General features: G+C 33.9%; 1 protein-coding gene across 3 annotated transcripts; it reads left to right on the forward strand.

The window, feature by feature from the left end:
• The first annotated feature begins 5 nt into the window (after window positions 1–5).
• Window positions 6–14,076, forward strand: LOC144443526 (ubiquitin-associated protein 1-like). 3 transcript variants are annotated; one of them, XM_078133046.1, is made up of 7 exons: window positions 6–266; window positions 2,689–2,813; window positions 6,024–6,148; window positions 6,928–7,860; window positions 9,073–9,288; window positions 9,953–10,051; window positions 10,805–14,076. In XM_078133046.1, the coding sequence occupies exons 2-7, from the start codon at window positions 2,777–2,779 to the stop codon at window positions 10,934–10,936; spliced, it is 1,542 nt and encodes a 513-aa protein (XP_077989172.1). In that variant the 5' UTR covers window positions 6–266; window positions 2,689–2,776; the 3' UTR covers window positions 10,937–14,076. The 3 variants fall into 3 exon arrangements, with proteins under 3 accessions (XP_077989172.1, XP_077989174.1, XP_077989173.1); XM_078133048.1 differs by having other exon boundaries at window positions 6,928–7,731; XM_078133047.1 differs by having other exon boundaries at window positions 6–74.
• The last annotated feature ends 2,384 nt before the right edge of the window (window positions 14,077–16,460 follow it).

Below are 16,460 nucleotides of genomic sequence, written 5' to 3' on the forward strand. Positions count from 1 at the left end.
TCAACTATAGCAATATTTTGTGAAAATTTGATTATTTTAGCTACATCTTGCAACCGGAATCGAATTCACGTTCGGTGAGTTGCATTCTGTTGTGATAGTTAACGGGAACGACGTAATGACGTCATGATTTCTAAAATTAGACAGTCTGTGATCAATCCAAGATGGCTTCTCCATTATTGAACACAAGTCCGTGGGATGTGATAAAGAAATCATTGTTGTGCTGTCACATCTTGTGAATTTTATTAGTCATTTGTACTTCTTGAAAGGTAAGGAAAATTTGTCTTTGCACTTCGGCCATAATAATGCGATAGAAAGTTCTGTGTCGGAGGAAAAGTAAGAATTAGTATCGTAACGTCACTGAAGTGAAGCCTTTACTGTGATGTGAAGACTAAACGCCTTCACATGTAAATTGTAAATAAATTGTTCATATCGTTGAAAGTAAGTTATGATTGTACATATACTGACTGATAAACCACATAATTTTCAAAACAATAACATTTCGTTTGAAGGCAAGAACTTGATGTGGAAATGATAAAGGTAATCCATAAATTTTATTGATCCATGATTATGTGATAGTTTGATACATTGTACGTTTCCAAATACAACACAAGTTCATAGACAACAAATTGTCTTCATGAGGTTTGCTGTAATTTGATAACCTACACTATTGTCACATGTTCATGCATCTATAATTTATTGTTAGAACCATTGATAGTTCTGTCATGCAATGTAGTTATTTTCAAAGATAAATACTGTTTAAACAGTACTTATGTTTGTTGTGTAATAGTGTAACATCAGTGACGTTCCTGATCATCATTTGATGCCACTGGTGTTGTGTTTGTTTCAAACTTTATGTTCTAATTCACTCATCTATGTATCTATCTATCTACTGTCTGTAATAAATGTAGCATTGAGGATATATTGATTCTATTTTACAGCAATATGACCTCTCTTAATACTCCAGTGTCAAATTACATTGATTGGACATTTGCATTGGTAATGATAATATTCAAATTCAATACACCAACCCTGTATTGCATATATCATTGGAGCAGTGCTTCTCAGATAACCAGTCAAACTTAATAAAACAAATAAAACAACTCTGTATTACATATCACTTGTGATTTTGCCCTCTCAGATCTATTTACTCATACATTGTGTAGTTAGTTGCTTCAGGATTAAATTTGATTTAAACAGGAAAACATCATATTTCACACAAGTATGAGTAGAAGTTACATGTATAACATCAGTTACATGTAAGTGGCTACAATTGTTGTGTAGTCAGGGTTTATGAGACTTCAGAAAATTTATGATGTACATGTATTACTTGTAATTTGTATGTATAAATCAAAGACACGTGACTCACATCCATATAACTGATCTGATCTGATCAGATCTGATTGATTTATAGTACATAATCAGTCAAACAGGATATGTTAGTATACTGAACAGTTGTGTACATATACCTGATGCTGTGGTGGTAGTGTTAGAATCAGTCATGCAACCATAAATCAGACATTCAGTTGTCCTCAAGATACCAGTAACTGCAACTTGAGATATACTGCATAAGGTCCTGGGTCCTACATGTCTTCCCCAAGCTGTACACACTTACAAGTAGTATGGTTTCACACACCCTTAACTGTCTGAGACATGATTGATAACCACCCCGGGCAAACTTATTGTTTTACCCTATATCTAAAAAACAACTTGTGTGTAGATGTTTTAGTTGTCAGCAGTGCTTACATTGCTTTATAGATAGTGTGTACTTATGGTCACTAAATAAACACTTGTTACATCCAGATCAAATGCAAGTACATGTACATTTGTAGTCACTGTATAAACTTCAATTATCTACTTCGATATATGACAGAATTTTGTTCTGTTGTCAGCCATAGTCATCAAAAGTCCGCTTTCAGTTTATGGTTTCACCTTAAGTGACCTACATTTGTATCTTATCATTTTCATTTTGTTTGCATTTTGGCTATTTTCACTATGATCAGAAAACAATAATTCTGTCTTTGAATGTCATGCACCGGCATTTCCACTTTTAAGCTTACTGAGTATAGAGAAATCTTATGATGATAAAGAACACACAAAACATTGATAAATCAGAATTGTTTTTCTATTTGCAAGATCACTCGGTATATTAGTACAGAATGTATGTTATCAACTTTGGCCCTGTTACTTCATGAGGAGTTCCATCATGAGGAGTTCCATCTCAGACTTGTGATATATATGAGGAGTGCTTCAATTTTATCAAGCTATTATTAAAACCCTGTCCAGGTCAAGTTCACGTGAATGATAATGACTGTGGCAGGATTAGGGTCTTTTCTCTGCTATTTGTACAAGGTCATGTGTGCATGATTAATGAATTACTCTTCTTACAAGCACTGGTAACATCATAGACCCTGTGGAGGATCTATGTTTAACATGTAGCTCAGAATTTCCCCATTTCATTAGTATAGGCAAACATGACCTTGTAATAAGTTGTAACAACATCAAAATAATCAAATGATTTCACAATATATAGTATATGGACATGAATGAATACTCACAGGTTACAAATCTGTTCATGCAAAAAAAAAAAACAAGGAAAATCAAAAAAAGTGCACATCCATTTTTTGGCAGCACAATAAATCTATTGATGTACTATTGATCAACTTCTTTTTATGTAACTTTTCTCTACAGACACTTTGGGTTCAGTAGTTGTTTCAACAAAGTAATTTGTATGAAAGCCACTATCTTTGATATACAGAAACCTGAAATGTCATGAGATATGGCATACAGAAGAGATTTAGAAAGAAGTGTCAGTGGTAAGTATTATAATCTCTATTTAATTATAAAAGATCATATTTTGTGAAGTATCGATGGGTATTTTTGACATAAAACCTACCAGCTTATATACAACACACAAGTTCAAGATTGAGAACATGAAATGGTGGTACACTGGTACATGTATTATATATATGGAGTATGATCTGAAAGCTTTGTATAACTTTGTGAGTTCTGACACTACAGTTTTAGAGTCACTTGCAAGCAAAATATTGTTAATGGTAGCTATCCATTGCAAAACAACAGTGACTACTGACCTGTTTACCATAATAACAAAACACTGCCAGTTGTGATATTATTATGACACCATCAGTTATCAAAAGTAATGCATAATCCTGATAATTAGTGTAAAAATGTATCATATTTAATGTATATGTATACAGTGTGATAGGTTTAGGAAAACTGTCATGTTAGATAATAATAAATGTATAACATGAAATACCAGATTTAAACTGAATGCCTTTCGTAAGGGTAGTCTTGCAATTTCATGATTTATGCAAGAAATTTAGCTCTATATCTGTGAAGTCCGTAAGGTAGTTAAATAACAGGAAATAAAATGGTAATCCTAACCATGATAAATGGAGAAATGAAGTGATTAAAATCATTCACGAGAGGATTCAATTTTGAAATGAGAAAAGTGTAATTTCATAGCAGACTGCTGTGTAAATGAGCCTGGAATTGTTATTGATAATTATGTATGCAATGAAGTAGCTCTGTAAATTAGTGTTGTCATCTAACAGTTATTAGTAGTTGACAAGGCATCCATCTGTGACATGACAAATATATGAACTTGTCACAGTATGCGCCACTTGACTTGAATAACTGTGTGAGTATGGTATGCTAAAACAGTGTAGGAATGAAAACCAGATATCACAAGTGTTGGTGTACATGTACAATGCATGTTATGTCACAGACCTTGACATTTATTGATAGCATAACATGTCATCATGATCTGAATGTAAATATATACTGTCAGAGGGCAATCATCCCCTTTGATTTAAATCAATGGTCTGTCAGACATCTGTAGACTTCCATGGTTTGATTTAGAAAGTACATCCACAAGTTGGTCTTCAAAGGGGTGTCTTTGGGCATTGATTGTATAACAGTCGAGCATGTATTCCCAACTCATGTACGATTTTTACATTCTTATATAATTCACAAACATACATACATGCGCATGCACATATACACGCACACCTGCACGCACACAGTGACACACGTACACATACATACATACATGTACTTACTGTTATTGTTTAAGTTGTTAAGATATCAATAGATCACCGTTTCAATCAAGTGAATGTTAACATTAAACATTAGACATTAGATAATATTTGCAATCCATATGTTACTACATGTAGTAACATACATGTACACAAACAAGTACTGGCATCATTTTGAATATATTACATTATTAATATGCATATGATGTCAGCAAACTTGGAGACACAAAATAAACAGGACTTACACATTGTCTCATATTTATTTTGAGTAAAACCTAACACGTTAAACCATAAATTATGTATGTTGTATTGTGGTATAATATAAGGCAAGTGCACTGTAATAATAATAATAATAATAATATTAAAAATTTATATAGCGGCTAAAATCCACAGAGACAGTGATCAGAGCTGCTTAAAATACAAGACACTCATAAAAAGTACAAAAACTAAAACGATGACATCTAAAAGAAGGCTAGATTAAAAAGATACCTTTTCAGCATACATTTAAAAACATTATAATTATTACAATTACGGATTTGGAGAGGGAGGGCATTCCATAAAACTGGTGAAGCAACACTGAAAGCCCTGTCACCATGTTGTTGTTTTTTGCCCTGGCTGTAACTGTACTTAGTTTAATAATATTATCATGTACAAAATAATACAGTTCTTTCACATGTAAATATGTACATGCAATGCTACCATTGCTGACTCATAGTCTGTGCTGAATCAGCTGATTGCTAATAATACCATAGTCTGTGCTGAATCAGCTGATTGCTAATAATACCATGTGAACATGTCTCATGTATATGACTGTACATTATAACAATGTACTCTATTGTAAATACCATTGTAAATACCAAATAAAACAATACATTCTGATTTCCATGAATTTCTAAAACAATTAATGTTTGTGAGCTGTGATGTCATTTTGAACAGCTGATTTTGAAAGCAATGATGTTTTCAAACTTTATATATAGAATGTCACTTAGATGTATAAATATGGTAAAACTCACTTGCATGAAATTTGTATATTTTGTAAAATCATACATTTAATTTTATTTATGTATGTATGTGAGATTATGATCAAATGATATGCATAAATTAGTCTGTTGAGAGATTATGCCAAGTCATTGTGTTATGATGGTATTGAATAACTACATGTACATCATTGAGAAATTATTTGAATTTCTGTACTCATTATACATATGTACATACATACATGCATATATGTGAGCATGTAGACATGATACACAGACAGATACACACATATGTGTGCGTGCACGCATGCACGCACACACACACACACACACACACACACACACACACACACACACACACACACACACACACACACACACACACACACACACAAACAATCATCATAACCCATTTATTTAATGGTACATGTATCTCCATAACTTCTTCATGTTCATGTTGGACTTGCATGTTTTACAGTGGTTTTTAAAAATTTGTTTTCAAGGACACTGTATGTATAAATAAAGCAAACATACTCACTTGTGTACATGTATACTTATTTTGAATATATTGTTATAAATAGAAATTGTTGTCCAGCATGTAAAGCCACATTTGTATTTACCCAATGACTTTCAATTCCCACTCTTTGTTGAGAATTAAAACTTTCAGTCACATACTTGTTCATAGTGGATTCTAAAATGAAGTCAGTTTTGTCACATTGTAATGAATTAGTTTTAGTGTACAGTAGCCCTGTTCCAGTTCAGTTAGTTTCAATTGTTAAGAAAAGACACTGATAAAAACAAAAACCAGCAAAGTTCTAACAACAAACAGCAACATATATATATATGATTGATTCCCATAAATCATACCATGTACCATCATTTTACTGTGTTGAACCCTGGTGACCTGGGAGAACTCAGATAGATGTTACATACATGTTATACATGTATATCCACCATTACACTAGAGTATATTCACCTTTGTCTATTTCAGTGCCATACATTAATTACTTGGATGGCGTAGAGTTCAAGATAGGTGAGAAATTTAAGATGCCCACTAGGGTATCTTTACCTGTCAACTATCACCAAAAAGATCCAACAGAGTTGCTGAGTAGAGAAGTAAGTGAAAAAACATGTCTGTATTGCTGCAGGGTTAGAATGTCATATGTCAGTTTGGTCTGATTGTGGCTTTAACAACAGTCGAAGATGACATTAAAAGTATTTTTATACATCATACCTTTCTTTTGTTAGCAAAGTAACATAAATGTATGTTGTCATGACAACATGTAAGTGAATTGAATCAACAAATTCCAAAATATTACATTCCTTTACAGTGAAGCTAATCACAATACAAGGTGGTTTGCTGTATATGACATTAATTAGATGTGAAGGTGTGAATTTTAATATTCAAACATTGCCCTAAACCAAATCAGAAATGCACAAACATGTACAGATTGTCCTAATTACATGTGATAATTATTGCAATGTTGAACTATTGTAATGGTAACCAGGTTGTCAAGGTAACAGTTCGGAAAGCACCATTATTGAATGCAAGCTATTATGCATGGTTGACTATGTTCATATCATTGCTCTGTTTTCATGATAAATGAGAGTATACATACTGATGTACATTTCTACAAAGATAGTTATGAAGTAACTAAGTAAATTTCCATAAAGACATATTACAAAATTCTATTTTATTGTATCAATGTATTGCTACACACAAGTAATTTTGTATAAAATGTCCACAGCAATATATTTAAAACATAACATGGACTGACTCTTATCATTCAGCTGATTTTGATATTTTACCTGACAAACTTCATATATATTTATATCATTGTATTTACTTAATTAAACCAAACTAGGTCATTATAAACCAAAGTGGTTTCTTTTAGTATGATTTTACAGTTGAAAATGAAGTGCTACGATGGGCAGAAGAGAGGAACAGAGCAGAAGCTGCCAGAGAAGCTGAAGAACAAGCTAGAAGAGAAGCCCAAGCTCATGTTCTTTCCCTTGGTGGTGTAGATTCTACCACTCGAAATGATTTAGATATACTTGCAAGTGCCAATGGCACCCAGGTGCTGGAACCAAGGATTGCCCCAGTGGTTGCTAATATGAGTAATGAGGTAATGCAACCGGTACTGTCAAACCCAACACGACGACAACAAAGCAACCCAGATGGTGTCAGTCCAAACAGTATCAATATAGCTGACTTTGAAGCAGTGGCGTCAGATCCCTTTGAAGCCACAGAGTTAAAAACTATCAATGATTTAGAGGAACTTAGTCGTGTACTTGAAAGTAGTTATCCTAATACCACGGAAGCACAACCTCGTGTGAATGGTGGAACTGTCAATGTAAATACAAGAGTTACAAATAGACCTACTATGGTTACTGATAGTGTAGATTCTTCAGTCTCAATACAAGCATCAACAGGTCAAGTGTCTTTCAGTAGAGAAAGATCAGCTGATGTTCAAGCCAATCATAATCCATATTCTGTACCTAATGGACCTATGGCTTCTTCACCCCCATCACAAACGACAATACATGCCAACGGTTCAGCCAATGTACCTAGGCCTTTCAGTCGACATGCACCTCTTCCACCTATACCTTCATCAAGACCGTCATCAGACCAGAGTGATAATAATTGTATGAATAACTCTAGCAGAAGTACGTCAATGCCTGATATCACAGGTGGACAGGTAAACTTTTCCAGTGAACCTAATTATGCAAGCTATCCAGACTCATTCCATACAGCCAATGATTTTGCAGCTATTCCAGCCAGAGCAGCAACACCCCCACCCCCATATCAAGAAATGGAAACGGACTCGGTAAGAGGCTCAGGTAGTCAACGTAGAAATAGACAGGCTAGAATGCATGGCGATCAAAATGTCAGATATAGAGTAGAGTCATCCCCCTCTTCATCTAACACATCAACATCACCTCGGTTGTCTGCATTCCTGCCTAGTTATCCGCAGGTAGGCAATAAATGCTGTTAAATATAATATTTTACTTGCTTGACATCTCCTAGCAACCACTAACTCGATGCCATTCTGTTACTTTTGATCAACACAGCATGTTGCATACTAAAGTCATCTTAATTCTAAAACCATGAAATAATCTAAATTTGTCTAACAGTTTGCTGTGTGGGCATCCAAAATCTAATCTTATATTGAGAAGGAAGCAACTAACAATGTACCTTGGTGATGGTGTATGTATTCACTATCATAGCTGCTCATAGTGCATGCTTTCAATTTCACTGGCTGGAAAATATGAGTGACATGAGGGGGCTTGTACTTACAAGCTAAAGATGAGCCCCATAGGTCACTAGTATTTCCACACTGCATGAATACAAATACCAGCAAATGATATAATTATATCTCTGCAAGTAGAATAGTTGAAAAACATGGAAAAATTATGGTGATGTGGGGAATGTTTTGACTCATATAAACCAATGACATAGACATGCATTGTCATGACATAAAATGGCCAAGGTATAAATTCCATATTATTTGTTTGAACATAATGCTTGTGTGAGGTATTATCAGGGTTATTAGACATAGTTTTAAATGTTTAATGATCTTGCTGTCTGGTGCACTTTTTACTAAAACATATATAACAGCTGCATCCAAATACTAACCCTGTCACTTGGTACATGGTTCATGTATCTTAATAACAGTTTTGTAGTATTTAGACATTATTGGCATGTCCTTGTTACTAACACAGCACCTATAGTATTATAGTGATTCTATGTTTGTACAAATTGAAATGTGCATGTACATCACCTCAGATATTGCGATAGATATTGACAGTACATCAGTGTTGTTTTCACATAGTGTAGTTTTTTTTTAAGTGAAATCAGAAAATTCCAACATTCTAAACAAAAATCAACCATATTTAGACTGCAGTTTGATACATTCAACTTGATGTACTGTATATTTGCATGGGAATTGCATGACAGAAACATCAACAATGAAAGTGATGCAGAAAAAGTTCAAGTTCTTTGTTCCTATGGTAACAACACATCTGTGCATTTATCATAGTCTCTTAATAGATACACACCACTACCAAGACCACCATCACAAGCCCAAGGTTACCCAATTCCGACAGAAGCACCACCGGCATATTCTACTCTACCCAATCCGTATAGCATGATGTCATCAAAAGAAAGACAGTTTACTGATAGAATTACTGCAATGGGCTTTCCACAACACAGAGTTGCCAGAGCTGTTCAAAGGCTTGGTGAAGACGATAAACAGGTAGGAACAAAACAGAGTCTCCCTTCATTGTCATTATACTTTTACTGTGTCCTTTATGAACTGGATTTGATAGATTTCAATGCATTCACAAGATAACAAGAAATGGTAAATTTTTATTTTCAAAAGAGATTCAAAATGTTTGTGATGTTAACAAGAATTGTTTAAATTCAGATTATGAAAATCACAAGTACCAGCACACACATGTGAAGGAATAAGTAGCTTTTTAACAACAACAAAAAGTTCAAAACTGTCCACAGCTTTCATTGTAACAGAATTAACCTTCTAAGTTCTATGTAGAAGTAACAGTTCTGTTACTACAATAGACATCAAGCTATGGCAAATTAAAACTATAGTTGTTGAATGTGGTAGATTATACAAGTGGGTAATAGCAGTGTCTTGATTATATGTGAATATAATCACCCTGTAATCAAGATACTGTAGTGTAAACACTGAAGTCTGACAACTTTAAGGAAAACTTGCTATGAGAGACACCAGCCTACTGTGAGTGTCATTTAAGAGTTTATATCAACATGTTACAACATCAGTGTTAGTTTTGTCTGTCTTAGCTCACCTATAGTTTAATTTTTGTCATGTCAAATAATACATGCATTGATTTTAGTACTGACATGTGATGTATACACATAATTTCTATTTCAATATTCAGGTAGTTGATACACTATGTGCAATAGAAAGACTTGTAGAAGGAGGATATCCAGAAGAAAGTGTAGAAATGGCCCTCAATGTACAGGATAATGAAGAACAGGTAAGGGGTTGTCTCACATTCTCACTAAGGCTCAGTAAGTGAAATGGCCCTCAATGTACAGGATAATGAAGAACAGGTAAGGGGCTGTCACACATTCTCACATAGGCTCACTTTTAACAGTGAAATTATTATTAAGTATACTAACTGTACAGTGTGTACCAAAGTTTGAATATTTACTGAACTAGACTGCCTTACAAAGTTTAGGTAAGTTGTTGTGATCATGTGAGCAATTTTGATCAACAATTGTATTATCAAACCAAATGTAATGTTTGAAGTGAGAATCATCCACACGTTCTCTTCATCCAAATTTACTGGAGGTTGAGTAACCATAGGTATGAAAAGGTTAGCTTCAATATATGTAAATTCAGTAATATCGATGTAGGAAAATATGACATTCCACCAATCTACAGACTCTACAGTGACATTATCACAGAAGGTGGACAGTTAGATGTATGTAACTGACAAGTACTTTCACACCTCAATTTACAGCTAACCTTTTCACATCTCTGGTTAATTACTTAACACCTCCAGTAAATTTGGATCATTCTGTCAGATCCAGTTAGACACTGAAGAAGGACAAGTGATTTGTACAAAACATATCTGTTTCTCAATCAAAAGTGTAAGAATAGAACTTGTGTATATGAATCATAGTGCTTCCATGATGAACATACATAGTATTATAAAGTCAGTAAGCATCATTTTAAAAAGTTGTGCCATTTACTTAACTACAGTAAATCTATGTTATCATTGCAGGCTATAGAGTTTTTAAAACTACTGAAACAATTTGAAGAACTAGGCTTTAAACAAGATGATATTACCCGACAATTAATTTTACATGGAACTCATCAAGATAAAGTCTTAGATGGATTGACAGCATCCTCCTAGCACAGATACAACAATGCATAATGGAGTTTTTTAATTTTTATGCCAAGATTTACCAGAGAAATATTTTTACGGTAAAATTTTTGAAAATTAAGTGCAGTAAATGAATATGCTGAGGCTGTATAAAGGTTACCATGATTCTTAGAAATTTGACCTTGTCACTTTATTTGGAAGTGTGCATGGTACACACACAGAGTGTATCTCTTTATTTGGAAGTATGCATGGTAACATGATGTACATGTATGTATGTCTGTAAATTTTTCTACGTTTGGCAGTTACTTTACTGAGTTGTTTCAGCTAATGTAATTTACAAATACAATGGAAGGTCATGTTTGTAGTAGATTGTACAGAGGATCACTATATTGGAACTGTGTAACACTATGCTACTACGACCCCCTACCTCCCAGCACCTTCTAAATATATTGTCCAGTAAACAAAACAGTAAAGGCAGTATTAAAATCTTGAATTAATGAAATAGTTTGGACACTTTGGAAACTACAGCATCATTAAATCACTGCTTTCTGTATGTACAATATGATCTTGAAGTCATTACGGATTTATTCATTCAAATTATTGAGTTGTTTTATCATTTAATTTGAATATGCAGTAGCTGAATATGAATATGAATATGAATATGAATATGAATATGAATATGAATATGATATTTGAATATGTGCTGTACAGGTGTTGACAATTTATAACAAATTATTATCAGAATTATACTTATGAAGTACAGTCAGTTGATGTATGGCATAAACACTGATTATGAAATAATTTTGATTTGACTTAGGTTCAATTTATAAAACTTTATCAGCCGAAATAAACCATAGGAATTAGCAATGAATCATTGACTGCCTTTTGAAAGACAGACATTTTTTGTCAATAAATGACAGTAAAAGTTGCACTATTATTTAACTGACTTACAGTAAGGTGAAAACCCCATGTTCATTGGCTGACAAACATCAGTCTATCCACCAATCACAATTAACTTGTGAAATTTAAATCAAACTGAGAGCCAATAGGGAACTTGCAATCCAGACTGAGCATGCTCGGATGCAAAGGATTATGGGATTATCTGTGGTTATCATAATAGCTAATCAGGAGCTACTGATAAAATTAACCTCCCACAATTGTCAGGCTCACTATGAATTAATCATTTGTGGTTATAAACAATGTATCAACATTGTTTACAATACTGATCGATTAGTATTTTTTATCACTTCTCCCATGACGCACTATTCAACATGGCGGGTTTGCAAGTTCCCTATTGACAGCAAGATGTCCAAAATACGTAATGTCACCAAATAGAGTATTTGGAAGTAGGAAATGTGCATATTTGAGATAACAGTACTGCCAATGATAATGAAAAGTAGTCATGTTTGATTTTTAAGTTCCAGTTACAAGGTCAGATGTAGGATTTCAGTGAATGTCATTTTTGTCGTGAAATTCCTCTCTCGGAATTTGATCTGTTTATTGTACTTATTTTTTAGTTAAATTTTAATTTCCCAGCAGACAAATCGGCCTGAATATCAGTTCCAAGTAGACCACTTAAAATCAGATTGGTTTTGCCTGGAGTTTACCTTACAAAAGAGAGGAACTTAGCAATCAGAGAAATGTTTGATATTTTAGAGACAATTGTAAATATTATTTTGATTTACAATGGTACTTTTATTACTAAATATACACTGTCTGTTGTTTGCTGTATTCCCACATGGGTTTGTGGGATAACTTGAAATGTTTGTCTAAATACAGATGTCTTACTCAGTTCTTTGAACTTTCATACATAGATACATGTGTAGATCTGTATGGTTCAGAACAAAGTATGGCAAACATTCACACATTCTGATTCTGTAATAAAGACAACAGTTGGGATCTATGTTCATAAACCTGTGTGAGAGCAAATGAGTAAATCAAAGTGCGCCCTCAATGGCGAAAGGTATAAATGCTTTCTTTTTCATTTACGAACTTGTGAAATGTATTTTGTTTATTTGTGAAATAGAATTTTTATTTTAAGTTTAATGTAAGACTGACGCTTTGTTAGTGAAATATTAGCATTAATTAGTTGACTTCTAACATATGCCATCTTCATATTTAATTAGATGAGTGGGACTGACTGGGGCATTTCTGTGTTCTTAAGAAACTTTGTATTGTACATATTGTATTGTAAAATATTTCCCAAGAAGAGTCTTTTGAATGCAGCATTACAGGTAGACTGTAATGGCATAGAATTCATAATTTGCTGGTGAGTTCAGCCATGCTTTAAATGGTTTGAACTTGCTGTACCTCCTCCTGTCTCCAGCATCTATAAATCCCACTGTGATGTAATGTAGACATTGACATAATGTGCCATGTATATTATGATCTTACTTCTCCCCCCTGCAACATAAGTTAAATATCCACAGGTCTGCTGTTAAATTGTGATAAAGCTGTAGCCATACTTTTCAGTATTTTTTTGTGTCCCAGTCCTCTGTGAGAGAGGAGCTGTGGCTGTGTTCTTCAAAAGGTGTTAAATTTTATCTGTAGCATTTGTTTAAGATATCACATGGATTCCTAGACTGTAAGATATGTCATGCGGTTCTGCCCTCACCAGCCTCCTCTCACCCAATGTGGGAGGGGTTGACCGATGTGTGACGGCACCCAGTCCCTGCGTACCTTACAGACTAATAAATTCCCCTGTAGAGAGGCAAGAGTAACACTCCCATAAAATAGTCTGTATGCTATTTTTATCTGTCAATACAATGAAAACTGTATTATAGTCAAACTGACCAATCATGGCCCAGCAATGTTCTTCAGTGGTTCCAACTGTATCAAAGATGTCAACTTCTACACCAGGAGTTAACATAGTCTCAGATGTGCCATGTTGTGTTGGCTGTGCCCTATATTAACCACCAGCTAATCAGCATTGCCACCAAGACATGGCATATCTTACTTTCAACAATTCATAGAACCAGACATTTTGGTGTGAAAATCTCTCTAACAATGTACTTCACATTATATGTATCATGTCTGTGTTCATAAATGATGTCACTATCCGATTTGAACAGGTTAGAGTTGTTTTTTGCTTCTAACTTTTGAATTTGAGAAAAGAACCTCACATCATAGCACCTGGCTGTCGGTAAAGCCCATGAATTTTCAGCAGATATCCTGTTATAATATTTGAAATGGGAGGGGGGGGGGGGGGGGGGGGGGAGGTATAAAAAAATTGCAAATCTTTCAAGCAAGTACAAATATCTCTTGTGCAGTACACTTTTTCAATATATACTGTATATCCAGTAAGCAATGCTGACACTAACCAAATAGTCATTGCATGGTTGTGGTTGCTAAGGAGAAGTGTAACAGTGCATCAAGTAAAAGTTGCTTATTTACTTTATCCCCTCATTTGTAGGAGAATTGAATTTACATCAAGAAATAAAGAGAGAGGTAAATCATGTTGGTGTTTGTCAAACAGAACGTAATTTTACACATGCCTGATTTCTGTATATTTATAAATTATTGGCAATAAATATGAAAAGAAACAAAAATAGGTTTCTCTTGATTTATGTTTATTTGATGTGTAAATGCAACAGTAATATTGAGTGTTTAGAAAGTTTGTGATGCAGAAGTCATCTGATGAACACCTGTATGCCTTGGGATGCCATGCTGTGAAAACCTGTTTAAACAACACTTTGATAACAGAAAATCAAAAAGTTGCGATTTTGACTCAGTATTCTGCGTGACTGTGTGACAGCATAACATGTTTAACATAATGTGAATTTTCATCTCTTAAATTAGCATGGTAATTTACATTTTAGTATTAACATCAGGCATTTATATGACAATGGATGATATCGATTTTAGACTCGAAAAGTTGAATTTTAGTCACATTTGGCTGGTCCAGAAGAGAATTACACAAGGTTATTACTTGTCTAGTAAAGACTGGGATGACTGACAAAGCTCATGCATAATTGCATCAATCCTTAGCTACTGGTAGAGTCAGCTGACCTTTTGAATCAGGTAACCTGTAATAAGACACCTCTTTATGTTAATGAGTATGTTAATCACTTTATGAATGATTTATATAAAGACTTTTCTTGAAGAACCCAGTCACGATTCTGATTATTAACAGTGAGAGGGGTTGACCGATGTGTGAGGGCGCCCTGTCACAGCATACCTTACAGACTACAATGTTATGCAATCATTTGAAATTTCAGTGATATTTCTGTCTTCTTTATTTGCAAATTGACAAAAAACAAAAGTAAATGAATCAACATCACGACTTCACTGATTTACTTTATGGTTGTGTCTTATTTCAATACAGATATTCCCTGGCAGTGTACAAGTCTTCGTAGAAAAGTCTCTTCCCCCCCCCCCCCCACCAACACTACAATGTGTCTGTGATAGACAGAAATTGACTTGATTTTGATAATTGAGAGGACAAGGTCAAAGGGCAATAATAATGTACACATCCATCAGAAATACAAACAAACATAGGAGACATGCATACAATGCAATAATGTAAATCCAACAAATTGATCTCTTTCCATGATCACATCCCAAGATATCAATGATGCCACAAAAGAAGACAACATCATCAGAAATTGACTGAAAATTACTCTTTAATTTACATAATCATATTAGAATCACATAAATATGACATTTATTTTATTGTCATATATTACATCTCATAGATAAATTAAAAATAAGTTGATTCTTTATTTAATTTAACAACTTGGAAAGGAAAAAATACAAACCTACTAAACACTGAACCAAAATGAAATATTCTTTGCCTTCAAATATTTTATACAACTTTAATATTATTAGTCATGGAAAATAAAAGCTTGAGAGAGATAAATTAGACACATATATATACAGTATGTGAAACAATGAATACATTGCATTTTGATACAGGGTTTCCAACACAAGGTATTGACTGATCTCAATATGAGGCTAGTCTCATATTGTCCTCCAATGTGAATCTGATTCTGAATCTGAGACTCAATATGAGGCTAGTCTCATATTGTCCTCCAATGTGAATCTGATTCTGAATCTGAGACTCAATATGAGGCTAGTCTCATATTGTCCTCCAATGTGAATCTGATTCTGAATCTGAGACTCAATATGAGGCTAGTCTCATATTGTTCTCTAATAAGAATCTGATTCTGTTGAATCTGAGACTCAATATGAGTTGATGGTGTGTGTGGAGATATTACCAATTCAAAACGATATTCAGTTCAAACCTTGTGATGAAAACAAATTCAACATAAATTACACGAAATATTTAAATAATTACTTACATATTTATAGTCTGTCAAATACAAGTCTTGACAGTTCTGATTGTACAAATTAATTCTTTTTTTTCAATAGATAAGAAAGTTGATTGTGCAGAAAACAGCAAATCATTGTCATTTAGATACTCGCACCCATTCTCAAATTTCATTCTAAAAGTTTTATCTCTGACATTTTAGTCCTTGGCACAAAAATACTCTAAATATCAGGTGTAAATTAGTAGCAATATTGTCAAAAACCCAAAATAAATAAAATGAAATAA

The sequence above is a fragment of the Glandiceps talaboti genome, chromosome 12 (genome assembly GCF_964340395.1).
Source record: "Glandiceps talaboti chromosome 12, keGlaTala1.1, whole genome shotgun sequence".
NCBI lineage: Eukaryota > Metazoa > Hemichordata > Enteropneusta > Spengelidae > Glandiceps > Glandiceps talaboti.